This window comes from Bos javanicus, chromosome 20, assembly GCF_032452875.1.
Source record: "Bos javanicus breed banteng chromosome 20, ARS-OSU_banteng_1.0, whole genome shotgun sequence".
In the NCBI taxonomy this organism is placed as follows: Eukaryota; Metazoa; Chordata; class Mammalia; order Artiodactyla; family Bovidae; genus Bos; species Bos javanicus.
Genome location: NC_083887.1, coordinates 31,855,298 through 31,882,586, shown reverse-complemented (window position 1 = coordinate 31,882,586; position 27,289 = coordinate 31,855,298). Strand labels below are relative to the sequence as shown.

The following is a 27,289-nucleotide window of genomic DNA, read 5'->3' as shown; positions in this document are numbered from 1 at the left end:
ATGTGTAGTACATTATCTACTCTAGGGAAACGTGTATTCTATTTGCTTTCTGTCATAATTCTTTATTGCATTTGGGAGTAAATTAACTTCTGCAGATAAAGTTAATATTAAAATTTAGAGAGAGAATGAAAAGAAATCCTTTTGGAGCTGAAAGTCATACAGAATTTACAATATTATTCACCAAAGGCCCCCAAACCTAACTTCATTTGGAAAAATACTCTCCCTGATATGCCCAGGCTGCAAAAACTTTTAAGGGTTAGAATTCTGCAGCATTTGATGAGAGGATCTTAATTTCCTCCATTAGGTTCTATATTCTGATCTCCAGACCCGACAGCTGCTTCCTACTGGTTGGCCAGGTGGGAGGAGTTAGTGAAAAAACACATTGAAAAGTGGATCAGGACAGATGGACAGGATTCACCCGTTCTGAAATTCAGGGAGATGGATGTGGGCCAGTTCACTGTCCCTGCATCTTCATTTTCTTCCTCTTCCTTTTTTCATATCAGAGAACCATTTCTCAGCACTGCTACTGTGGGTTTCTATTGAGCACCAGAAGCATTAGCAGTTCCGCTGCTTTGAGGCAGTGCTGTGTGTTTGCTGTGGCCCTGGGTCACACTGCCTCTCCAGCAGCCCAGGGATCACCTAATGGGATGAGAAGAATCTTACAGACACTCCCTTCTCCACCAACCAGACAGCAGTTACAGTATGTTTGCAGTTGAGGTGTTTGCAGTTGAACCCAGTTCAACAGTTCAATGATAGCTACATTGATCATGTTCCATTTTTCCTGTTTTTAATGTAACCTAATACTAGTATTGGGACTTCCCTGGTGGCTCAGACGGTAAAGCATCTGTCTAGAATGCAGGAGACCCGGGTTTGATCCCTGGGTCAGGAAGATCCCTTGGAGAAGGAAATGGCAATCCACTCCAGTACTATTGCCTGGAAAATGCCATGGACAGAGGAGCCTGGTAGGTTACAGTCCATGGGGTCGCAAAGAGTTGGACACGACTGAGCGACTTCACTTTGAATACTAGTATCAGTACCATTAGAACTCCTTTATAATAGATGACTCATTGCCCATCTCATGTCCTAAAGTTCTGTCTCTCCCTCTTGTCCAGTTTTTCACTTCCCCTCATTCCTTCCCTACTCCCAGGGTTGCTCACATGTTTGTTTCTAAGAATAAACGTGTTTGACTGAACTGTTTTTAATACTGCTTTTAAAAAGAATTTATGTTCCTTCTTGTTTTCACAAGCAAGACTTAAGTTTGGACCCAAATGATGTAGGAAGGCAATTTTTCATCCTTCCTAACTGTGTCCAGGCGTGAGACCAGAGGCAACTAAACAAAAGGTTTCCATTTGCTCTGAATATTTAGGAGTTCCTTTTAGAGGATAGGTGCAATTTTAGTTTTGAAAAGAAAGAAAAAAGAAGAGAATTTTTGTGAGGTTGGGCCAGGTCACATGTTGACATTTGAAAATGAGAATGTAACAAGGTCACATCAGACCATTTTTCACAGGGGTGACTAATGGGTTTTTTCCCCTCTTTGTCTTTCAGCCACACCAGCTTTCCTTGTCAGAGCATCTCAGAGTCTGCAGATACTATATCCAGTCCTAGAGACAAGTAAGAATTTCAGTCCTTTTTCTGCCTTTGGCGATAATGTTCAGATTTTACTGCAGTTCAAGCTACTGTTCTTACTCTGTTTTATTTAGGATATGGTAACTGGATGAATTAATAACTGAAATTGTAGGGGCAAACTAAAAAAATTTTTTTTTTCAGAATTTGTCAACTTCTCCACAAGGCCGCTTTTTTTCTGCTTTTCTTTTAACTGAGTTAAAGATTCTTTAAATTCTGTAATGCTTTACAATTTTCAAAATTTTCACACACATGATACCATATAATCACATAATAACCCTTTTTCCCCCCCAACCCCCTTCCTTCTCCCTACTGGTAACCACTCGTTTGTTCTCCATATCCGTGAGTCTGCTTCTTTTTTTTTTTTCATAGTTTGTTAAGTTTTTTAGATTGCACGTATCAGTGACATCATATAGTACTCGTCTTCCTGTGTATGACTTATTTCACTAAGCATAATGCCCTCCAGGCCCATCCATGCTGCCGCAGATGGCAAAATTTCATTTCTTATAGCTGAGTAGTATTCCATTACATGTATATACCACATCTTCTTTATCCATTCATCTGCTGATGCAACTTACATTGCTTCCATATCTCAGCAACTGTAAATAGTGCTGCTCTGAGCATTGGGATAATGTATCTTTTTGAATTAGTGTTTTTGTTTTGGGGAGATATATACTCAGGAGTGGAACTGCTAGGTCATTTTTAGTTTTTTTAGAAACCCCCAAACTGTTTTCCATGACGGCTACTCCAGTTTACATTCCCACCAACAGTGTATAAGGCTTCCCTTTTTTCCACATCTTTGCTAACATTTGTTATTTGTATTCTTTTTGATGATAGCCATTCTGCCAGGTGTGAGATGATATCTCATGGTGGTTTTGATTTGTATTTCCTTGATGGTTACCAATGTTGAGCATCTTTTAATGTGCCTGTTGGCCATCTTCATGTCCTCTTTGGGGAAAAAAAAGGCTGCTTCTTTATTTCTCTCATACAGTTAGTCTTATAGGTTGTTGTTGTTTAGTTGCTAAGTGATGTCCAACTCTTTTGCAAACCCATGGACTGTAGCCCGCCAGGCTCCTCCATCCATGGGCTTTCCCAGGCAAGAATACTGGAATGGGTAGCCATTTCCTTCTCCGGGGGATCTTCCCCACCCAGGGATAGAACCTGTGTCCCCTGCATTAGCAGGCGAATTCTTTACTGCTGAGCCACCTGGGAAGCCCAGCCTTAGAGGTTAAGTAAGACCAACATAATGCAAAGAAAAGAAAGATGAAATAATTTATTGTGAGCCAGCAAGTAGGTTACTGAGTTTAGGAATCTTTCTTTTTACAAGTCCTGTATCATATTGTCATTATTAGTCTGAGATATTTCTTTACCTAATGATCACATTACCACTTAAGTTTGTCCCCTTAACCAAATCACCCTGGACTCTGAAATTCTGCCTTCATACAAGCTGTCTCTTCTCCTTAACATGACTTTCATATCCCCCTCTTCTCCTGTGACAATCTTTTCTTTATCTTAAAGACTGAACTCAAACATCTGCTCTCTTGGGAACGCCTCTCGAAATCCTTTAGCCCCAAAAACCGGTTCTGCATCTATGCTTCCATGGAACTTTGCTCACTGCTCTGTGATAACATTTATACCTCACAACATCATCATGTATGTCTTCGTATCATGCACAGAACTCAAAAAGTTGTGTGGGCTTCAAGAATTAATTATGTTGCAGTCAATTAAGGCAAAGCCCATGTTTTCTGCTTCTTCTAAATCTCTCACATGCCCTAAACAAATCCTAATTACCTCGTAGATGGTAGTGGTTTTGTTTAGTCACTGTCATGTCCAACTCTTTTGTGACCCTGTAGACGGGGACCCACCAGATTCCTCTGTCCATGGGATTTCCCAGGCAAGAATACTGGAGTGGGTTGGCATTTCCTTCTCCAGAGGATTCTCCCAACCATGGGATCAAACTCCCGTCTCTGCATTGGCAGGCAGATTCTTTACCACTGAACCACCTGGGAAACCCACATAGTAGGTACCTTTAATTAAATTCTATGGATGGATTTTCTCTTCCTCAATTGACATATATGCTCAAGTCCACATTACACAATAAAGAAAGGGAAGACAGTGTACCTGACTGTTTAAGCCACTGCTGTTTCATGGGTCATTCCAGCATCATGAAACCATAATTGGGGTTTTATGACTAAATTGCAGGCTACATTTCTAATACGCAATGTAAACATCATTTTTCTTGGAGGTCACTCAAAGGGAGGGTTGGTGCTGTTTTTAACAAACGTCATCAATGTGCCAGTTGTGCCAGACCACAGACTCATTACAACCCTCCTATTTTAGAAGCATCTGACATGTTAATCTGCTCCCTAATTAATGTGAGGGGCTGTAAAAGGGTTAGCTGTTAGTTATGTTTGCGTTATCCCAGCCAGTATGTTCCAGAGCCTTCACTCAGAAGATAATGTAACTTATTGCTACTTTCTGTAAGGAAATGAGAAGGAATGAGTTAAGAATGTTTTACTAATTGGCACATGCTCTTTCCCACACTGAAACCCTCTCCCACACACAAATATAATACATTGCCCTTCACTTTCCTCAAAGTGGTGGTAGAATTTCCCCAAGCCATTTTCTTTGTCATGTCATGGGGTCTGAGGAGCTCAAGCTTTGGGCTTTGTTGAAAGACAACCTCTGAGTATGGTGGATATGTTGAAGAAATTGCTGCCACTTATTTTGCATATGTTGATTTTTTTTGTCCTTGTGATAAGCAAGAAGAATAGCTACTTACCTTCATCTGTGAAAGGGTTAATCGATCAGTCATGCCCAACTCTGATCACAGAGCTCAGCTCAGTGCTCTGTGGTAACCTGGATGGATAGGATGCCGGGTGGAGGAGGGGGGACCGGGTAGGAGGGAAGTCCAACAGGGAGGGGGGACGTATGTATGCACAGCAGAAACTAACACAACACTGTGAACCAACATTACTCCAGTTAAGAAAAAAAAAATTATTGTTCATGATCTGTCAGTTTACAATTGTAATGTATACATTTTCTATGTGCACTTTTCTGAATTCTTAGATTCAAAGCAAAACCCCATGGAAGAAAAATAAATAAACCTCCTCAGAGCGAATCCTAGACAGAACTATCCAAACATAAATAAATGACACCACCCTTCTGCAGGTCACCTCGACTTCATACTAAGGGGTCACAATAACCCCTTAGTAACTGTCTCCCTCCTTCCACCCTCTTCCCACCTCTCCTTCCATTGCCAATAAAGATGTTCAGAATCCAGCATATCCCTCTGCTCTAAATAGCCTTAACTTTAGGGTCTCTTGTACCCTCCCCATTACCTAAAATTTAAACCGCAAACCTATTCCAAGACACTCGAATCCACCATCTGTCGTCTGACCCCAATTGTAAGTCTAGATAAGTCACTCCTCCCCAGGAACACTGTGCTTTCCCTCCTCTGGGACGCTGTTCATGCCATCCTGTCTTCCAAAACTGTCCTCCTCCTGCCTTATCCCACATTCTGGAAATATAAATCCTGCCCATACTTTTAGGTTCAGCCAAAACACTTTAACCCTTGGCCTGGAGCAATCCCTCCTTCCTCCATGTGTGTCTTTGAAGGAGGCCATGTGATTCCTTACCACTCTGAAGTAATATGTTAAACACTGCTTTGGAGTATAGTTGTTTGCATATTTCTCTTATCTCCCTATCTGGATCATGAACAGCTGTGTCTTATTCAGGGTTGTATAGTTCACAGTACCCCAAATGGTACCTTGAACACAGCAAGTAATAAATGATGTTGCAAATAAAATAACTGAATGGAGGCATCCTTTATAGCTCCCTGACTACCCACCCTTTTGCACACTTAACAATTCCCACCAACCCCCCCCACCCCCGCCTTGTTATCATGGAACCTCTTGGCTTACAGGAGGGTGGGGGGCACTCATAGAGGATCAGATCTCGCTGCCTGTATTAACTGCACATTGACCACCTTCAGGGTTCTATTGCTAAAAGAATCATAGAAATCAAATGGTGTATACTCAGAGGACAGCTTCCTGACTGGCAAGAGATACAGTGCAGCTACAGTAGATGGGCAAGTGCACTGACCAGGGTCTGCGGAACCCAAGTGTGCGCCTTTCTGTCCTCTCACTCCCCAGTCACAGCAGTCACCCTTGGTCTCCAGGTCTGGAACCATTACTCATGTTCCTGCCAAGCACCTCAGTACCAGGAAGCCCAAAGTCTGCTCATGACGGAGTTTCCTGGAGTGAGCTGGTCATGTGGGTGCACCCTAGCTATGTAGACAGCCTTAACTGTCAGGCCCCCAGTTCCAGTGAACTTAGGTACAAATCATAAATCTAATTCTATTGCTAAGCAGCATCAACAAGCTGACATATCTTGCCCTGAAATAATTTGGGGAACCATGACTAGAGCACATCATTCATCTTTAGTTAACATGATCCATACACAGCATTGCCAAGCAATACTCTGGGGGAAAAGCATGTGGTCAAACCACACCAGCTAAGATTAACCCACGCAATGCACCACCTAAAGAATTGTCCATTGCACTCATCTCTTTCTTCTCTTGCTCACCAACAAGTGTCTGGCCCATCTTCTAAGCCCTCAGGGCTTTGCTCTCTGTGTGGATACAGGACCTAATCCATGTGAATGGGTGTTTGTGCAGTCATGGGCCCATACTAACATACCTTCCACAGAGTACAGGCTTGAGAAATATTTTCTGGAAACAAAGAACTAATTTTAAAAGTCCCATGAGAAGTTTTCAGCCCACACACATGGGTAGCAGTGTAATTCACCAATGCAGAGATATAAATATGAACAAAAACACACATACAGGCTAAGAAGGGGTTTGAAGGAGTTTACAGTTGAAAGAGATAGACATCTTTATATACTTGAAAGAAGTAATGGCACAAACTTACTACAAAGAAAGCTGCTTTTAGTTGTGGGGGAGAGTGATGAGGATAGTTAGAATCTTTCAGAGAAAGACAAAACATTTTTAGTGTTCCTGAAGTAGGCAGACTCCAGAGTCAGGCTGCTGTGGTCTCATGCATTTTGTTTTTTTAATAATTTCATCTCTCTCTTAGTTGGTTTTTGGCACAGGATTTGATGATTGTATGGGACAAATACTTAAGACTTATTAAGTATTAGAGAAATTATTAGCTGATTGCACATCTTTCTGAGGAGGATTTTGGATATATGTATAAGTGAATTACTTTGTTGTACACAAACTAACACAACAATGTAAATCAGCTATACTCCAATATGAAATTAAAAATTCAATTAAAAAACACATATGAGATTAATAGTTTACTGTAATAACCATCATCTTGCTTGTTGGGGTCCTTACTGTACGTTCATAGCTGGACTCCTGCCCTAGCCTCCTAATTTTTCTTCCCTGCCTCCTCTTTTTTTCCTGTTCCCAGCCCCCTACCCTCTGCTTCCACATTCATCCTTCTTCCCTACCTCTGATCCAGTGATTCTTCTGCCCCGTCATCTTCAGTAGCTCCCCACTGTTTCCTAAACTATGAATAAACTCATCTCTCTGTCCTTTAAGAAGGCCCACAACATGGATCCTGTATGTATTTCCAGCCTCATCTCCCTTGTGTACTATGTACACCCATGTTTATGTCGGCAGAACTCCTGCTCATTATAGCCTTTCATAATGACTCCTTTGCCAGAAATTCCCTCTTCTTCCCTCCCAGGTGGGAACAAACCTTTATGGATTTTTGTCTTTACGGCATATTTCAAATATTGCTTTATCCACAAAGCTTTCCCCAGTTCCCCCAAGAGAATGTGCACTTCCATCTTGGAATCTTGGTAACCCTTTCTTTCCCTCTAAGAGAGGTAGTATGCAGCCCAGTACTTCGAGAACTCAACCTCTGCAACTTTGATGTAGTCCACTTCTACAGCTTACTTCCTGCATGATCTTACTTAAGTTTTGTGACTTCTTTGTACCTTGGTTCTGTTTTGTTTTGCTTTTTTATCTCTAAAATGAACATGCTAATAGTACCTACCTCGTAAGGTTGTGATGAGGATTCTAAGTGTTGATATATTTAAAGTACTTAGAATAGTACCTGGCTCCATGAGGGGCCTGGTAGGCTGCAGTCCATGGGGTCGCTAGGATTCGGACACGACTGAGCGACTTCACTTTCACTTTTCACTTTCATGCATTGGAGAAGGAAATGGCAACCCACTCCAGTGTTCTCGCCTGGAGAATCCCAGGGACGGAGAGCCTGGTGGGCTGCCGTCTATGGGGTCGCACAGAGTCGGATACGACTGAAGCAACTTAGCAGCAGCAGCCATGGTCTTTTGGAGAAGGCAATGGCACCCCACTCCAGTACTCTTGCCTGGAAAATCCCATGGATGGAGGAGCCTGGTAGGCTGCAGTCCATGGGGTTGTGAAGAGTCAGACACGACTGAGTGACTTCACTTTCACTTTTCACTTTCATGCATTGGAGAAGGAAATGGCAACCCACTCCAGTGTTCTTGCCTGGAGAATCCCAGGGAGGGGGGAGCCTGGTGGGCTGCCATCTATGGGGTCGCACAGAGTCAGACACGACTAAAGCGATTTAGCAGCAGTAGCAGCCATGGTCTTTACTGTACTCTCTTATGGCTCTTATTTATATTCCAACAAGAATTAGAATTGAACTGTAGGAATTCCCGTACTCAACTCCATTTTGGACCTCAGTATCATTAATGTCATTTGTTTCAACCTAATGGAGACTCTTATATGCTTTCTATTCCCTCTGATAGACTATACTACCCCAAAGAATAAGGGCTTTATCTTTTACATCCTTATTATCTTACAGCACCTGGTAAGGACCTGGCAAATGCCAAGTCTTTAATGAGTAGTCAGTGGATTTTACATGGACACAAAACAAAAATTCAAAAAATAGAAGCCAGGTGTTCCCCCAGTATCTTAATTATTCTTTGGCTCCCACACAGTAGCTTTATATCCTCCGGCAGTCATTTATGAGAGGATAGAGATTAAAATATGCAGGAGGAGACATTTCTCCTGTCCATTACTATAAGTATGTACAGCCTTTCCCAAAAGCCTTCCATAGAGCCTTATTGTCAGGTCATGGGACTACTGTCACGGGTCTAGTCTTAGGGGGGTGTCCCAGGATGTTCCTATGTCATCACTGTACTAGCCTACAGGCAATTCCAGTGCCAAAGGAATAGAAGCCTCCCTCCTGCCTGTGACCCGCCACTGCCCCCTAAAAGCCAAATGACCCTCTCGGCTTTAATCATTCTTTTTCATCAGATATTTTCAAACTTAAGGGCTTATTAGTTGACAATATAGCTGAAATAAGCACAAGCTAACAATCCATGTAAAGGAAACACAGGATAAAGGAAGTGTGTCCTTGCACAGATCGTGTCTTAGAATGTGCAGCCTTTACTTGTTGAGCTTCGGACACACATTAGAGAGTAGCACAGGGCTGTGACATCAAAGCTGACATTGAATTCTTGACAGTACGCTGTTTACAAACAACTCAGTAGACGACACAGTAAGTTAACATAGATAACTAGGATCCCTTTTAAGGAAATGGTGTTTATGTTGGCTACTTCTTGCACCCAAACTAGTGGTAGCCCTTTCTAACTCACAGACAGCACTGATGTTCTGATAATGCCAAGCATCCTGCAGAGACTATTTAGCCTCTATGCTTGCTTCTCTGAGGTCAGAGGAAGGCCAGTAGAATTATACACTTTATCCGAGAAGAAACAGAGGTAGAGACCAAACAGCTCTCCTGTTGTTCAGCCACTCAGTTGTAGCCAACTCTTTGCTACCACATGAACTGCAGCATACCAGGCTTCCCCGTCCTTCATCAACTCCCGGAGCTTGGTCAAAAACATGTCCATTGAGTCCGTGATGCTATACAACCATCTCATCCTCTGTTGTCCCCTTCTCCTCCTGCCTTCAATCTTTCCCAGCATCAGGGTCTTTTCCAGTGAGTCAGCTCTTTGCATCAGGTGACCAAAGTATTGGAGTTTCAGCTTCAGCATCAGTCCTTCAAATGAATATTCAGGACTGATTTCCTTTAGGATTGACTGGTTGGATCTCCTTGCAGTCCAGGGGACTCTCAAGAGTCTTCTCCAACACCACAGTTCAAAAGTGTCAATTCTTTGGCACTCCGCCTTCTTTATGGTCCAACTCTCACATACATGACTGCTGGAAAAACCATAGCTTTGACTCTACAGACCTTTGTTGGCAAAGTAATATCTCTGCTTTCTAATATGCTGTCTAGGTTTGTCATAGCTTTTCTCCCAAGGAGCAAGAGCCTTTTAATTTCATGGCTGCAATCACCATCTGCAGTGATTTTGGAGCCCCCCAAAATAAAGTCTGTCACTGTTTCCACTGTTTCCCCATTTATTTGTCATGAAGTGATGGGACTGGATGCCATGATCTTCATTTTTTGAATGTTAAGTTTTAAGCCATCTTTTTCACTCTCCTCTTTCACCTTCATCAAGAGGCTCTTTAGTTCCTCTTTGCTTTCTGCCATAAGGGTGGTATCATATGCATATATGAGGTTTTGATATTTCTCCAGGCAATCTTGATTCCAGCTTGTGCTTCATCCAGCCCAGCATCTCACATGATGTACTCTGCATGTAAGTTAAATAAGCAGGGTGACAGTATACAGCCTTGACGTACTCTTTTCCCAGTTTGGAACCAGTATGTTGTTCCATGTCCGGTTCCAACTGTTGCTTCTTGACCTGCAAACAGGTTTCATAGGAGGCAGGTCAGGTGGTCTGGTATTCCTATCTCTTGAAGAATTTCCCACAGTTTGTTGTGATCCACAAAGTCAAAAGTGTTAGCATGGTCAATGAAGCAGAATAAGATGTTTATCTGGAATTCTCTTGCTTTTTCTATGATCCAGCAGATGTTGACAGTTTGATCTCTGGTTCCTCTGCCTTTTCTAAATCCAGCTTGAACATCTAGAAGTTCTCAGTTCACGTACTGATGAAGCCTAGCTTGGATAATTTTGAGCATTACTTTGCTGGCATATGAAATGAGTTCAATTGTGTGGTAATTTGAACACTCTTTGGCATTGCCCTTCTTTTGGATTGAAATGAAAACTGACCTTTTCCAGTTCTGTGGCAACTGCTGAGTTTTTCAAATTTGCTGGCATATTGAGTGCAGCACTTTCACAGCATCATCTTTTAGGAATTGAAATAGCTTAGCTGGAATTCCATCACCTCCACTAGCATTGTTTGTAATGATTCTTCCTTAGGCCCACTTGACTTCACAGTCTAAGATGTCTGGCTCTAGGTGAGTGATCACACCATCATGGTTATCTGGGTCATGAAGATCTTTTTTGTATAGTTGTTCTGTGTATTCTTGCCACCTCTTCTTAATATCTTCAGCTTCTGTTAGGTCCATACCGTTTCTGTCCTTTTTTGTGCCCATCTTTGCATGAAAAGTTGTGTCCAACTCTTATGACCCCATGGACTATAGCCCTCCAGGCTCCTCTGTCCATAGAATTGCCCAGGCAAGAATACTGGAATGGGTTGCCATTTCCTTCTCCAGGGGATCATCTCAACCCAGGGATCGAACCCAGGTCTCCTGTACTGCAGGCAGATTCTTTACCAACTGAGCTACCCCAAAAGCCCGCAGTTCTCGTAAGTCTCTTTAACCAACCGAGAGATTAAAGAAGGTACCAGCAGTGTGATGCTTTATATCTGCACCTAGATGAACAAAATAAAGTGTAGATAATGCATGTTATTGATCAGTGAAATAACAGTGTTCAGTTATCTTCAAGTAGAGACTTGATAGTGACTTTTTCCAGCCTGGAATACGCAGATAATGCCTGCTATTAGTTTCCCAGTGATGGTGCTTCATTATACACTGTCTGCCTTCACATGTAATTGTTGGGGGAGTTAACGATTCTTTGTAGGATAAATAGTAGGTCTTACCTTCTTTATCCTCCTCAACTCCCAGCAATTTGCTGAGCCATAATCAGCAGTGAGTAGATGCTTCCCATTCAGTTTACGAGAGACCTGTTCTCTGTGCACCGGCCTTGGCCAGCGTTAACTGAATATCTGGAGTGGGGAGCGAGCCCACAGCTCAAGACCAGGCTCCTCAAGCACCTGCAGGTCCTTTCTGATTGTCAACATATGTCAAGGTCGTCTGTTTATGACGGATCCTAAAACAGTAAGAAAAGAATTGGAAGTCTGTGGGTATAAGCTTCAGAAAGCCTGGATCATGGAAGTGAGTAATATTTTTTTTAAGTCTGAGAAGGGCGATTAAGCGTCCCTCTAAAAATTCCAGGGGGCCTGTATGGACTCTCTATACCCATTCCTAGTATGGTGTCTCTTCCAGAGCGTAATGCACACTTCTCAGGGGTAAAATCCTAGACAACCATTCTTTCACCCTGGGTAACCCCAGTGGGTGGCAAACTCTTTCGTGATCTGAAAGTTAAAGCATCCCAAAGTTGATTGTGACCTTGGAGTTCTAGCCTGCAGCCCTGCTGAATTGCTAAGTTCTACAGCTTCAAACCCCACTCTAGAATCACTGCTCTCAAGAAAGCTCTTGCTTCTGCACACAAAAGCCTCTCTAGGGTGAGGACCCCAGACTCTGTCATTCCTAAAAGGCCTTTGTCCACACCAGCTCCTACATGCAATGCACAGTTTTTCAGATAATGTGTACTTTTGCACTGAGAAAAAAAATCTTGAATTCATCATATAGGTGTGCCCTGATTTTAATATAGATTCATCTGTGCAATGAGAAAGCAGACTGAACATCACATTTATAAAAAAGATTTATGAAATTCAAAAACAGGTACATGGAATAGAAATTCAGATAATAGTGTGCCTTATGGCAAGCACATGTAATATGAGATAATATATATTTAAACTAAAAATAACTTGAGAGACAACTGATTGCACCATATGTAAAATAGATAGCCAGTGGGAATTTGCTATATGATGCAGGGATTTCAAATCCAGTGCTCTGTGACAACCTAGTGGGGTAGAATGGGGTGGCAGGTGGGAGGGAAGTTCAAGTGGGAGGGAATGTATATATGTGTCCTATGACTGATTCATTTGATGTATGGCAGAAACTAACACAATATTATAAAGCAATTACCCTTCAATTAAAATTTAAAAGAATAAAATAGTCTATACAACTTTCAAAGGGATTTTAAATGTATGTAATTTCTAGGAAATTGATCTGCAAGTAATTCATAATATATAATACAAAAAAAGCTAATTCTTTTTTTAAGGCTGACAAATATTTAAACCAGGGGTTGGCAAGCTACAGTCATCAGACCAGATGCTTATTTTGTACAGTTTTATTGCAATACAACCAGACCTATTTGCTTCAGATCATCTATGGCTGCTTTGGGAATACCATGGCAGAGCTGAGCAACTAAAACATAGACAAGTCTGCAAGCCTGAAATATTTACTATCTGGCCCCTGAAGAAAAAGTATGCCAACCCCTTTTATAAACAGAAAAAAGATTGTTTCTGTAATAAGGTATTTTTAGTCATCATGTTTGAATTCGTTGTTGTTTTTTAGTCTCCTATAGAAAATTGTCTTCAATTGGTAACATTAATGAGAATCCCAGATGCATTTTATGAATTTCCTTCACAGTCACCTCCTCTGAAATACATATTCTATTGTAAAGTAAGATTAACAGTATCTACCAAGCAGTGTGGACTTATACATTTCTATCATTATGGGTATTCCACAAAATGAAAGCTGAGCATCTGTAAATGCTTGGTGATGGATTGAATAGGCAATAGTTTGCAACTGAACTGTCTGAGACGTGTCATCATTATCACATAACATTTATCTTATGAAGAGCTACAGTCAACAACACACAGCTCCAGTTTGAGGGCAGGCTTGACTTTGTGGGTTTGCGGATCATCCATAAGCTGACTGCTGCCACTGAGCACTGAATCCACACTGAAGAATAAAGACAGGAGACTGTCCTGTTAGGAAATTGTGCATCATGAAAGACTCATAAGCCAGAAACCCCACCTCATCGTAGTAGATGTTACTGTTCAGATGAATGGGCTTTGTGTGTCCTCAACATGCTCTTAGATAACATTCGTGTCTTTACTGCTATAGATTATCTTTTCGTTTTCGGGTGTTATGGAAAAGCAGCCTTTAACTCTTCTTTTTTCCTCACTTAATATTCCATAATCAATAGTTTCAGCCCTCCAAATTTGGGTTCATGGGAGAGCAAACATTTCCAGGAGCAGCTCTGTGCTCCTGTCAAGCAGACCCCAGAGAAATGGCAAATGTATGCAATAAGAAATGATACACATTTAAACCAAAAATAACTGAACTAAAACTCTTCTTCTTCTGAATTCCAAGAGCTTTTGAGGTTGTACATCTTTTGGTTGAACACAGGTGGCCTGTGTCCATATGGTAACTTCCCTTCGATTGTAAACTCTTCAGTTCAGTCCAGTCGCTCAGTCATCTCCGACTCTTGCGACCCCATGAATCGCAGCACGCCAGGCCTCCCTGTCCATCACCAACTCCTGGAGTTCATCCAGACTCACGTCCATAGAGTTGGCGATGCCATCCAGCCATCTCATCCTCTGTCATCCCCTTCTCCTCCTGCCCTCAATCCCTCCCAGCATCTGAGTCTTTTCCAGTGAGTCAACTCTTCGCATGAGGTGCCCAAAGTACTGGAGTTTCAGCTTCAGCATCATTCCTTCCAAAGAAATCCCAGGGCTGATCTCCTTTAGAATGGACTGGTTGGATCTCCTTGCAGTCCAAGGGACTCTCAAGAGTCTTCTCCAACACCACAATTGAAAAGCATCAATTCTTCAGTGTTCAGCCTTCTTCACAGTCTAACTCTCATATCCATACATGACCACAGGAAAAACCATAGCCTTGACTAGACGAACCTTTGTTGGCAAAGTAATGCCTCTGCTTTTGAATATGCTATCTAGGTTGGTCGTAACTTTCCTTCCAAGGAGTAAGCGTCTTTTAATTTCATGGCTGCAGTCACTATCTGCAGTGATTTTGGAGCCCCAAAAATAAAGTCTGACACTGTTTCCAGTGTTTCCCCATCTATCTCCCATGAGGTGATGGGACCGGATGCCATGATCTTCATTTTCTGAATGTTGAGCTTTAAGCCAACTTTTTCACTCTCCACTTTCACTTTCAGAGGGAAAGAATTTGGTCTTCCCTCATCTTTATATGCCCTACTCTCTTCTGCCACAACATAAACAGGGCCTGATTCAAAATGACTATTGGTTAAACGAATATTATACTGAGTTCCAGGAGAGACTTGAGAGCAAATGCAGAAGGAAGGTAGAGAGGGAAGTGTTAGTTTAGATCTCATGGCATTTGAGTTTAGCATCCTCTCCACAACACTAACACTGATGAGAATCATTTCCCAAATCTGAGAGCAGCAAACGCATTTTCTCTTCTGCCATTTTTCTTTCTCCTAGGAAAAAGCAGACAAAAAGGTCCTACAAAAGTATTAGAGGTGTTTGTTCTAAACCAGTAGTGATTGTACAGATTCTATTATTGGTTGCAATTGATGTCCCAAGCTGTGCCATGAGGACTTCGGAGGTCAGGGAGCTGGAGAACATGAGTTGTTATGTGTGTATGCACCTGGCATACTGCTGACATGCTGTGGACTCTGATTTATCTGTCAATGGCGATATTGACATCTATCTCAGAGGCTCATTTTGAGAAGCAGATAGGTACATAGGAAAATTCCTGGCACAAAGTAGGCATGGAATAAAAATTAGATATTTTATTATTTTTACTCTTGCTGCTGCTGCTACTAGGACTATTGCCCTTAAGCATCCCATCTACCTCCTCACCTCAGTCACCAGAGCTTTTCTTGTATTTATACTTTCTAGGAGGATAAGAAGGATGCTGAATCTAGTAGAATATATCTCATATTGAGTAGTATATTTTTAATTAATTTTTATTAGAGTGTAGTTGATTTACAATGTTGTGTCAATTTCTGCTGTACAGCAAAGTGAATCAGTCATATGTATACATATATCCACTCTTATTTGGATTCTGTAGCTCAGTTGGTAAAGAATCTGCCTGCAGTGCAGGAGACCCAGGTTTGATCCCTGGGTCAGGAAGATCCCCTGGGGAAGGAAATGGCAACCCACTCTAGTACTCTTCCCTGGGAAATCCCATGGACAGAGGAGCCTGGCAGGCTACAGTCCATAGGATCGCAAGAGTCAGACACGACTGTGTGACTAACTTTCTTTCTTTTCTTTTGATTCTATTCCCATATAGGTCACTACAGAGTACTGAGTAGAGTTCCCTGTACTATAGGGGACTCTAGTTATTCTTTATTTATCCCTTCTACCCCCACTTTCCCCTTAGTAATCTTAAGTTTGTTTTCTACATCTGTAAGTCTATTTCTGTTTTTTGTAAATATCTTCATTTATACCATTTTTTTTAGATTCTACATATAAGTAGTATCATATCATATTTGCCTTTCTCTGTCTGACTTCACTCAGTATGATAATCTCTACATCCATCCATATCACTGCAAATGGCCTTATTTTGTTCTTTTTATGGCTGAGTAATACTCCATTGTTTATATATACCACATCTTCTATATCCATTCTTCCATTGATGGACATTCATGTTGCTTCCACATCCTGGCTATTGTAAATAGTGCTGCTATGAATACTGAAAGTGAAAAAAGAAAGGGGCTTCCCTGGTGGCTCAGATGGCAAAGAATCTGCCTGCAATGCAGGAGACCAGGATTCAATCCCTGGGTCAGGAAGATCCCCTGGAGGAGGGAATGACTACCCACTCCAGTATTCTTGCCAGGAGAATCCCATGGACAGAGAAGCCTGGTGGGCTACAGTCCATGGGGTCACAAAGAGTTGGACACGACTAGGTATATGAATCTTTTCAACTTATGGTTTTCTCCAAATATATGCCCAGGAGTGGGACTGCTGCATCCATATGGTAGCTCTATTTCAAGTAGTATATTTTTTAAGGTAATAAAATTCTCACAGACTCCAGAGAATGCCCGTTGGAGAAAAAATTATTTAAAAAATAAATTTTAATATTAGAAATATGCCTTTTCATTGTCACTTATCTTTACAAAAAAAAGAACAAAACTTCATATCCCAGAAGACCCTCATCTGAGAAGCCCTGCTTTCTTCATGTTCTTCTGTAAGCACTTCAACCTGGACTATAAGTCAGTTCAGTTCAGTCACTTAGTCATGTCCAGCTGTTTGCAACTGCATGGACTAAAGCATGCCAGGCTTCGCTGTCCATCACTAACTCCTGGAGCTTGCTCAAACTCATGTCCATCAAGTCAGTGATGCCATCCAACCACCTCATCCTCTGTCGTCCCCTTCTCCTGCCTTCAGTCTTTCCCAGCATCAGGGTCTTTTCCCAGGAGTCAATTCTTCCCGTCAGGTGGCCAAAGTATTGGAGTTTCAGCTTCAGCATCCGTCCTTTCAATGAATATTCAGGACTGATCTCCTTTAGGATGGACTAGTTGGATCTCCTTGCAGTCCAAGGGACTCTCAAGAGTCTTCTCCAACACCACAGTTCAAAAGCATCAATTCTTCGGTGCTCAGCTTTCTTTATAGTCCAACTGTCACATCCATACATGACTACTGGAAAAACCATAGCTTTGACTAGACAGACTATAGGTCAGGCTGGCCCTTTAGAGCTGGGAGACCATGGGGCACTTACTGAGAGGAAGGGACTGAGGGGCTTGCCAGACTTCAGAGGATGAGATGTGGGCACCAGGTGAGAAAGACGGACACCCCAACAAGGAGGTGGTGGGCAAGAGGAGGACAGAGCAGCCTGGAAGCTGACTTCCTTGCTTCACTGTCTTGCCTCAGGATTGCCCCGGGGCAGGATTAGATCAAATGTTTACCACATTACTTGGCACCCTGTAGGAGGTTGTTTCCTTTTCTTCCTCTTTCCCCTGAAAAAGACTGTCCTTAGTTCTAGAAGCCATGAAGCTGTCCAGACAGTGAAAAGATATGTGATTACGACAAATTTTTTCTACTTTTCCAAAGGGCAACTTTACCCCCAACTGAACTAAACTCAGGCCTAAGCTTCTTTCTTTGAGCTTTTAGAACATTTACTGCCTGGATGAGTCATTTGGTAATAATCAAGTACTGTTTTATTGCTAGGATTCTTTTATATGTATACATTTATAAGTCCCTGGAGTCCCTAACTTAAAATTTAGTTTTGCTTCAGAAGTTCAGCTATAAGGAGGCTCCCCAAATCGAGTTTAACAGCAGCAACAAATAATATATTAACTAATGGTTAAGTACCCAGTCTAGCCTCTGACAGCCTGTTTGAACTGGGTAGCAGGTGAACTGTGGCTGGCTCCAAGAGCTAAATCAGGACCTCTGTGGTTTATAAGGAGAAGGAATATCTCCTTCACCATCTTATCCACGATCATCACACTTCACCCTTCCTGGCTGAAGAACCAGCTGGGGCAAAAATTTTGAAATTTTTCTTTGGTACCTTCTCCCAAAGTTAGTTTTTGACTGGATAATCTTGGATAAACCATGAGCAAATAACCTCCTAGGGTCTAGTCAGCCTCTGTATGAGAAGCTGTCAAACCAGAAAACCAGAAGAGCATACATCAGCTCTTTCCTGACTGGCAAACTTCTCCTTGTGGAGGTATTTTTAAGAGCAGGTGCCTTATTTATGAATCATCAGCTCTGGACAGGACTGGAGAGACATCTCTGACTCCTTTGGATAAATCAAAGACTGAGAGGGCAGACCAGATCCAGAGAGCCAGGGAAGCTAAGCACTAAAATGAGAACAGTTGGGAAAAGAAAGGTGTTTTCAGATGAATAGAAGCTGGAGATAAAAGGAGCAGCCTTCTTGGGCAGCTGAGAAAAAGAAGGCAACTGAGTCTAGAAGGATTATAAGTGAACTAGAAGGGTTTGAAGTCATAGGAGACCAGGGTTTCTCAAGTTACCGAAAGAAAGAAAGCTCCACCTTATTCAGGCTGCAGAATGAGACTCCCTTCCAGTGAGATCTGCTTGGTTAATTGGATGATCAAGTGCTGATCTTCGTCTCCTCCCTTTGAACCTACTGACGAGTAGTCCTCTTTCTACTCACGCAGCCTTGACCATCATCACCATCTATAAAAACTACTTCCAGTGTACTACCTAAGGGATGACCTGATAGCATTTCATTTCAAGTCTGAAAAACAGACTTGGGGGTAAAGAGCAGAAAGTTTTATTGGTCCACTGGAGTCACAGCAAGAGCCTAAATTCCATTGCTGTGGTTCAGTTGCTAAGTCATTTACAACTCTTTGCGACCCCATGAACTGAAGCATGCCAGGCTTCCCTGTCCTTCACTATCTCCCGGAACTTGCTCAAACTCATGTCCATTGAGTCTGTGATGCCATCCAACCATCTCATCCCCTGTTGCCCTCTTCTCCTGCCCTCAATCTTTCCCAGCATCAAGGCCTTTTCCAATGAGTCAGCTCATCACATCAGGTGACTAAATCCAACAGGATGTCAATATAAGCAGGTCAACCCCCAGGGCCCTGAAGTGGTGGTTCTTGATGCATATATGTCCATCAGAATCAGCTGTGGACATTTTCAGTAAGTATGAATGCCATCTACCACAGATCTCCTGAGTCAATCTCCATTGATTCAGGCATATTGTATTTATTTCCTGAAACAGCTGTGTAACGAATTACCTAATCCTAGGAGCTTAAAACAACAACATTTAATCTGTCACGTTTATGGAAGCCAGAAGTCAAAATCAAGGTGACGTCAATGTTGATTCCTTCTGGACTCTCTGAGAATTTATTCCTTCTTCTAGCTTCATCTCCTAGTGATTGTTGGTGTTTCTTGGTTTGTAGATTTATTACTTCAGTCCCTACCTCTATCTTCACATGGTCTTCTCCCTGTGTCTCTATGTCTGGTCTTCTTTTGTCTTATAAGGACACCCATCATTTCCATCTAGAGCCCTAACCCAGGATAACCTTATCTTGAAATCCTTACCTTAATTACATCTGCAAAGACCTATTTTGCAACTAAGGGCACATTCAGATTCTTTTTCAGATTCTCTTTTATTATAGGTTATTACAAGATAGTGAACATAGTTCTATGTGCTATACAGTAGGTCCTTGTTGCTTATCTATTTTATATGAAGTAGCATAAGGTGGTGTTTTTTTTTTTTTAATTTCCTCCACTAATATTCTTCACACACCCTTGCAAAGAACTCTGGCCTTAACTGTTTAGCCTACCATGTTTCCAGTGCTTGGGAAATGCTGGAACATGCAAAGTTAAACAGGGTTCTTCATTACAAAACCACTCAGAGTCTCTAATCTGTCTGTTTGGGCACATTGTGAATATCCAAAAGAAATAAAAGAACCACAGCACTTCCTGAAAATAGTTGGCCAGGGAACTTCTTTTCAAAGCATTACCTACTGCTACCCCAGTGGCCACTAGTGTTCAAAGGAGCACGGTTGCTAGTGACTGACACCTCTGCAGCTGTGCTCAATGCTGTGGGCATGGTGTGGGTCTAGCAATCAAACATGTAGATCTTGGATCAAATATGTAGATTGTGGGTATCTGTACCTACCCTTCCCTGAGTATATATGAATCCCTCACTAAATACCCACAGGGCAATTATCCTCCAATTTAAAAAAAAATACATATTTTTAAATTTTTTTAACTTAAAAAAAAAAACCCACAGGGGTTTGCCTTGAGAATTTGTATATATACATGGATTTTTAGATATCATCTGGTCTCAATGCTTGCTTCCAGCCATTTTTATAGAGGGAGCCTGGTAAAATAGTAGGGTGATAGAGAGGAAAAACGGAGAATGGAAAGAGGAAAGTTAGCCAAGATTACACAGTGAGCTTTTTATCTGAAAACAGCTCAGAATAACTGAAAAAAGATGAAATGACTTCATCCTTTCTATTCCTATCATTACAGTCCCCTAAAAATTGCATCAAAACATGAATCATCAGTAAGTTCATAATGAAACTTTTTAAAAAATGGTCACCTTTGAAAGTTACTAGGGTATTTACTCATTGTTATAAAAACTGATACATTAGGAAAATAAGAAATTACCTTGAATTTTTATATGAATTGCATTTCAAGGTGAAGGAAAGTTGTTTTCTTTTGGTTGTTATTGTTCCTCATTTAGACATACTTAGCTAATAAATGCAGCTAAAGTGGCAGATTAGAGAAATCACCAGTTTAGAAGCCCTAATGACATAATGATTTGGAGAAGGAAATGGCAACCCACTCCACTATTCTTGCCTGGGAAATCCCATGGACAGAAGAGCCTGGTGGGCTACAAGAGTTGGGTCACAAGAGTTAGACACAATTTAATGACTAAACCACCACCACCAATGACATATGATTTGGGCAAGATCATCAGTAAATGATAAAAATTGCTATATTCTAGATTAATCAGGCTGACAACATTTCAAACATAGATAAGTCTTGTCATCATATGATATAATATGTCCCTGATACAGGAGTTCACAGCTACCCATGATGGATTCTTTCCATTAGAGATAAACTCAATAAGCCTCTGGGTCTTACTGCCAGTTTATAGAAAATAGCAGAATAAGAGGGATATCTTAAATGACTCATTAAGAATGCATAAACCCTAAAGAAAATTATCTTCAACCAAAACAATGATGTAACAAAAAACTGAGAAGTATTATGGATTTGGACATACTTGAGACATTGCATGGGCCTAGTTTGTATCCTGATTCAAACAAATGGCCAAAAGACATTTTTTGAGATATTTTTGGAAATCTGAGCACAAAGTGTGTATTAGATGATACTGAGGAGTCATTATTAATTTGCTAGGTATAATATTAGATTATTTTTTAATGAGAGAGTCCTTAGCTTTTAAAGATACATATGTATGTAGCTATAGGTGAAAGCAGATGATTAAAAACAAAGGCAGAGAATGTACAAAACAGGATAGGTCAAATGCTGACAATTGTTTAAGCTGGGTGAGGACCATAGTAAAATCACGATTTCTATTTTTATGTATTTGCAAATTCCATAATAAAAATGGAGCAATCCCTCATGAAGAGATACCCATCCCCACCCCCAAGTAGAGATAATTCACAACCCCAGTGGAAACCATGAATTAGCTTTACTGGTGACCAGAATTCAATGAAAAGGCATTTATATGGAAAAGGCACTTATATGAACATATTAGTTTAGAAAATTGCTATGGGAAAATCAGAAAATACTGAGTTCTAGCTAACTAGACATTAATTGTGTTGAAGTGTGTGGTCCTAAATGGTTCATATTGAAAGATGATACTCTGTTTTCAAGTGGCAAGGAAAATGACTTGTCTAGAATTTAAGATTGTGGCTCTAGGATGTATTTGAGCTCAATTTGGACTGAAATTTTCATTGCTGCTGTCATCTACCATGATGAATTTGCTTGTGCAACTTCTGCTAGAGGTTCAATGTTGATGCAAGCAATTTCCTAGAGCTGAAGTCAAACTACAGTGACCATTGCTGTGTCCCTAGAGAGATTCCAAGATGGCATGGCCATGGAGTATTTACATTCTTTCCCGTTTGAATTAGCCTCTTGCCACTCCTAAAAGAAGAAAAAGAAAAGAAAAATAACCAACAGGCTTTTGATTAAATCACAAACCAAAAAGTGAGGACAGAAAATAGAACCAGTTAGTTGCAGTTTTCTAAATGCAGTCTATTATTTCTACCTTCAAGATACTTGTTCTTGAAGGTCCAGCTTTAAGGCTTGACATTTACAAGCCTGAAGGACATATTTGAAAAATGGCCACCCCTGCCCTTGTCCATGCCACTCGACCTGCCTCCTCTCTACTTCTTCCCTGCTGTCCTAGGTCAGGGGCTTAGAGGTTGAGAGCTCTGAAGATAGCATAGTCATTCAAGCCCATATAAATAGGAGGAGATCTAAATGAAAACCCAAAATAATGGAATTTCATTTCAAAGACTGTTCAGTCCCCTTCGTGTTGTTGCCTGACTTCTAAGCGGCTTAGGCTCAGCTGTTGGATGTATCAGAACCAAGGAAAGGAATCATTTATAACACAGGCATCTGCTTGTTGGCCTGAAAGCTACGAAAATCAGTTCATAATTTAGCTGTTCTAAAAAGAAAAGGAAACCCCATACATTTGAGAAATAATTCCTAAAACAGAACCATGAGCCACATACCTACACATATACATCTGCCCATCAAGCGATCCTTTATGGTTTCCCACAATGCTGTCTTCTACTCCTGCTGTACTTAAGGTTCCATGGAGCAAGAAAAGTCAAAGAAAGTCAAGATTTTATGAAACATTTTCAACCACAGGCTTTGGGCAAGCCAGTTAGAGGAGATGAAATACTGGAAATGAAGTGGCCATCTCTACCTCATCAATGTCGGAGAGCAATGGGTGTTCTCTCTTAGCTGATTACAAATGAACCCCAGAACATCTAACACCAGACTGTTCCAATCATCCCTTTCTTTGCCAGGTTGGGTCCATGCCCATATGTCAAGAAAATGGTGCTTCCAATCTATGGTGGACTAGCATTTTTTCATGCAAGCTAATATGGGTGAGCCTATGTCACCCACAGTAAAAATAAAAGCTTTCTGATACCTGCACACCAGTGTTCATAGCAGCACTGTTTACAGTAGCCAATACATGGAGGCAACCTAAGTGTCCATCAGCAGATGAAAAAAGATGATATGGTGTATATATACACAGTGGGCTATTCCTCAGCTCTGAAAAAGAATGAAATATTTCCATTCACAACATGTGTGAACCTAGAGATTATCACACTAAATGAAATTCAGACAAAGAATCTGAAAAGATGTAGAATCTGAAAAAATAATACAAGTGAAATTATTTACAAAACAGAAACAGCCTCACAGATATATAAAACAAATCTGTGGTTACCAAAGGGGAAAGGGGAGTGGAGGGATAATTAGGAGTATGGGATTAACAGATACACCACTATGTATAAAATAAGCAATAGGGATTTACTGTATAGCATAAGGAACTATATTCTATATCTTATAATAGCTTATAATGTAAAATAACCTGAAAAAGAATATATGTATGTGTGTATACATGTATATGTATAACCAATTACTTTGCTACACTCCTGAAGCTAGCAAAATTTTGTAAATCAACTATAAAACTTTTTACTCACTCAAGTAAATAAGCAAAAGACAGATCTAAAATTCATTGGAATTGAGTTCCAAGAAAACAGTGATTTCTGCTTCGTCTCTTGCGGTGCACTTGGCATATAGAACTAGCCTATAGTGGATATGAATGATATATCCATTCATTCATTCATCCATAAAGGAACAAATGGTTGCAGGTTCCACAGGGAACTTCCCTGTGCTTAGATGAGTCGTCATCCTATAGGCTTGGAGCCACAGTGTCAGTCCTGCAAACTGACTTGATGGAGTGGGGTTGTCCTGCACCAGGCAGATCAACTGAGAGCCTCCCAAGACCCCACAGTGGCCGCCCGCATGCTAGTTTGCATTCCCTTGTCCTTCCTAGATTTTCAAATGAGGAGTCATTGTGGTAACCAGACTAGAAATCATGTTCCCCATACTTTCTCATATTGGGGTTTGGGAGCTTTATCTTTTTTTTGGTGTCTGAAGTTGTTGTTCAGAGAAGCATATTAAACCATGACTCTTTCCATTACCACGCATTTCTGTTACCAACAGAGGAGGTAAATGAATCACTTAAAATGAAACAATTCCATCCTCTTTAGTACACTATAAACATAGCCTTAGCTTTGAGTGTAATTATAGTATGTGGGTGATGCTGCTGAGAAAATGGTATAATTATATCATTATGGTTGAGAACTGTCTGAGTAGAAAACACTGAGCTTCACTGTGCAAAGTTTCAGATGGGATTATGGTCCTTTTTCAATATGAATAAGACTAATTAGCCAACTGCCACTGAGCACTTTGTAGTATGATATTAATAGTGTAATAAAATCAAGAGCCAAAGTAAAAATAAAAGGAAAATCTAATTTTCATATGTTCCCAGGAGTTTTACATGCAAGTATTACGTGCAAGTATAACGAAGAGCAAAGAAGCTCACCAACTGGAAGGAAGCAGAGATAAAATCACAGGAAACTAGCTTAGAAAAACCAGCACTCACGCTTGCCTTTCCTTCTTCGCTCCTGGCTAAAGGGTTTTACATTAGGCACATCAAGTACCCAAAGTGGTATTTCCTTGAATATAGCTTTTGGAGTTTTTACTTCAAAATTTTGAGATGAGTTTTATTTCCCTATGGCTTTTCTTTCCCCAAAAAGTCAGACACAACTCGACAACTGAACAACACAACAACATAGTGTATACATAGAATATATTTTATACGTTCTGTATGTTACATATTCTATACTGTGATACAGTATATAATAGTAATATTATTATTATTGCTATTTTTAATGAAGAGAAATAAAAATGCTACTGCTGCTGCTAAGTCGCTTCAGTCGTGTCCGACTCTGTGCGACCCCATAGACGGTAGCCCACCAGGCTCCCCCGTCCCTGGGATTCTCCAGGCAAGAACACTGGAGTGGGTTGCCATTTCCTTCTCCAATGCATGAAAGTGAAAAGTGGAAGTGAAGTCGCTCAGTTGTGTCCGACCCTCAGCGACCCCATGGACTGCAGCCCTCCAGGCTGCTCCATCCATGGGATTTTCCAGGCAAGAGTACTGGAGTGGGGTGCCATTGCCTTCTAGTAGTAGAAAAAAATAGAAATACTTCCTGTACCTGAGTGGCAGCTCTATGATTTGGGTTGTTTTGGACTTTGCCTCAACAAACTTAGGACAACCTGGAATGCCTTTAGCACTTAAGTCCTGTCTCTTAAACCTGACCGATATTTCTTGTTCTTGGAATCAGTAATGATAATCTTTTCTGAGAGGTTCAAAGAGCACAAGTGATTTTCCTAAAAATTCCCTCAAATAAGAGAGGTACCTGAAAAGTGAACCCTGAAAGGAGCAGTCTTTGAGAAGCTCACCTGAGCACTTAGGCTCTGAATCAGTCAGTCAGTCGTGGCTGGCACTCTGACCCTGCTACTTCCTAGCTGTGGGATTCTGGACAAATCACTTAACCTGTGAGCCTTACGCTGCTGATCAGTAAACAAGGTTAAATGCTACCTGCCTCGTATGCATGCATAAAAATTTCCACAAACGTTAGTTTCCTTTCTTTTTGTATCCAGCTCTGAAAATACGTGGTGTAGGAAGTCGTTAACATTTCATTAACACAGGGGGATAGTATATAAATACACCAAATGCAAGATCTGAGGTCCTTGAGAGTATTTTTTTAAAGGGGCACTAATTTGGAATGTTATCAATGAAATAAGGAATATTTGTAAAATAATAGAATTAATTTAAAAATAAACAAAATACTTTAATGAATTTGGGAAAAATGAACTGAAGATAAAGATTCAGAAAAAGAGGAAATTATCAAAGCAGTGAGATTCAGGGCATATGATATTTTCAAAGTAATAGAAGCCATAAAAACCCATTAAAGAGAAGACAAAGCCAAACAGGCTGGTTCACTTTGAAGGGCTTTTGAAAACAGACATCTGGAAAATTATGGTCTACTCCCTGGGCCTTGTTTCCCACCCTGGAAAAGCAAACTCCTCTTGCGCAAAAAGAACAGCCAGGAGATGAAATGATTTATCAGAACTGGTAAAAATAATTAAATCCAAAAAGCGTGATCCTGGGCATGTAGTAGAGATGATTTTCACAGAGATTTGAAAATAAAGCAGCTCACTACAAGGATTTGGTTTGACTGCTCTAAACCAGTGTGACAGGTTGAGAAATGGAGAATGTTCTGAAAATCCTGTTTACTTTGATGGTGAGCCAGCCAGCCAGGGGGGATACCGGAGTCCTTTTCTTTAAGAAATGTAGGGTTCAGGAGGAAGAAAAAACTAGAAAGGTAAGTTTCAACCTTCAACCTAGTGTATTGAGAATATGTGGGTAAAGAATCCAGCTGCAGTGCAGGAGACAGGGTTCAATCCCTGGGTTGGGAAGATGCCCTGGAGGAGGGCATGCCAACCCACTCCGGTATTCTTGCCTGGAGAATCCCATGGACAGAGAAGCCTGCCAAGTTACAGTCCATAGGGTTGCAAAGAGTTGGACACAACTGAAGCAACTTGGCATGCACGCATGCACTGAGCCTCCATTAAGAGCATAAAACTATCCTAAATGGCCTAGGGAGTGAATGGTTACGGGGCCAGGGGTTGGAAAGAGAGGAGATATGAAGCCTTAAACCTGAAGCCTTACAATTTATTTGAGGACTTTTTGTCCCCATTTTCCTTACACCATGATGTTACTCAAAGTCATACAAGAGGCCATATAAATTTACTGGAGATGATATTACAGAGAACAATAGTGACACTGAAATACTTCCATTATATTCACTACCCCAGTTATCTGCAGTTGCCTGGGGACATTGCAAGCATGGACAGGAAAATCCAGTACCAGGCAGTTCCAGATAATGAAATTATTTGCTCCCAAAACTTTCACAGTATTGCTAAATTAGATTGGTTCAGACTAAAATGTAATAGGACTGATTTGCTTATGTGACTCATGAATTAATTTAAAGATAATTCCTTTAGAAGAAAGTAACAACCTCATTGGGATTTATTTAAAGCTTCCCAAGGTACTCACTTTTAAAGATAATGTTATTTAAATATATGAATGCCTGCATAATTATTAAAATGATAAGTTTTATTACTTTGT

General features: G+C 40.9%; 1 protein-coding gene and 1 long non-coding RNA gene across 6 annotated transcripts in view; one reads left to right on the top strand and one right to left on the bottom strand.

Moving 5' to 3' along the window:
* GHR (growth hormone receptor) overlaps positions 1–27,289 on the top strand; it is a 310,301-nt gene that overhangs the window by 211,881 nt on the left and 71,131 nt on the right. For 4 of the 5 annotated variants that reach the window (XM_061393614.1, XM_061393616.1, XM_061393615.1 and 1 more), the window contains one exon: positions 1,546–1,611. The exons of the other annotated variant lie outside the window; for it this stretch is intronic. In XM_061393614.1, coding sequence (XP_061249598.1) covers positions 1,546–1,611 — 66 coding nt within the window. The remainder of the gene's footprint in view (positions 1–1,545; positions 1,612–27,289) is intronic. 5 annotated transcript variants of the gene reach the window in all.
* Positions 19,708–27,289, bottom strand: part of LOC133233634 (uncharacterized) — a 171,385-nt gene continuing 163,803 nt past the window's right edge. Inside the window, exon 3 of the long non-coding RNA XR_009731785.1 lies at positions 19,708–22,155. This is a non-coding gene — a long non-coding RNA (uncharacterized LOC133233634). The remainder of the gene's footprint in view (positions 22,156–27,289) is intronic.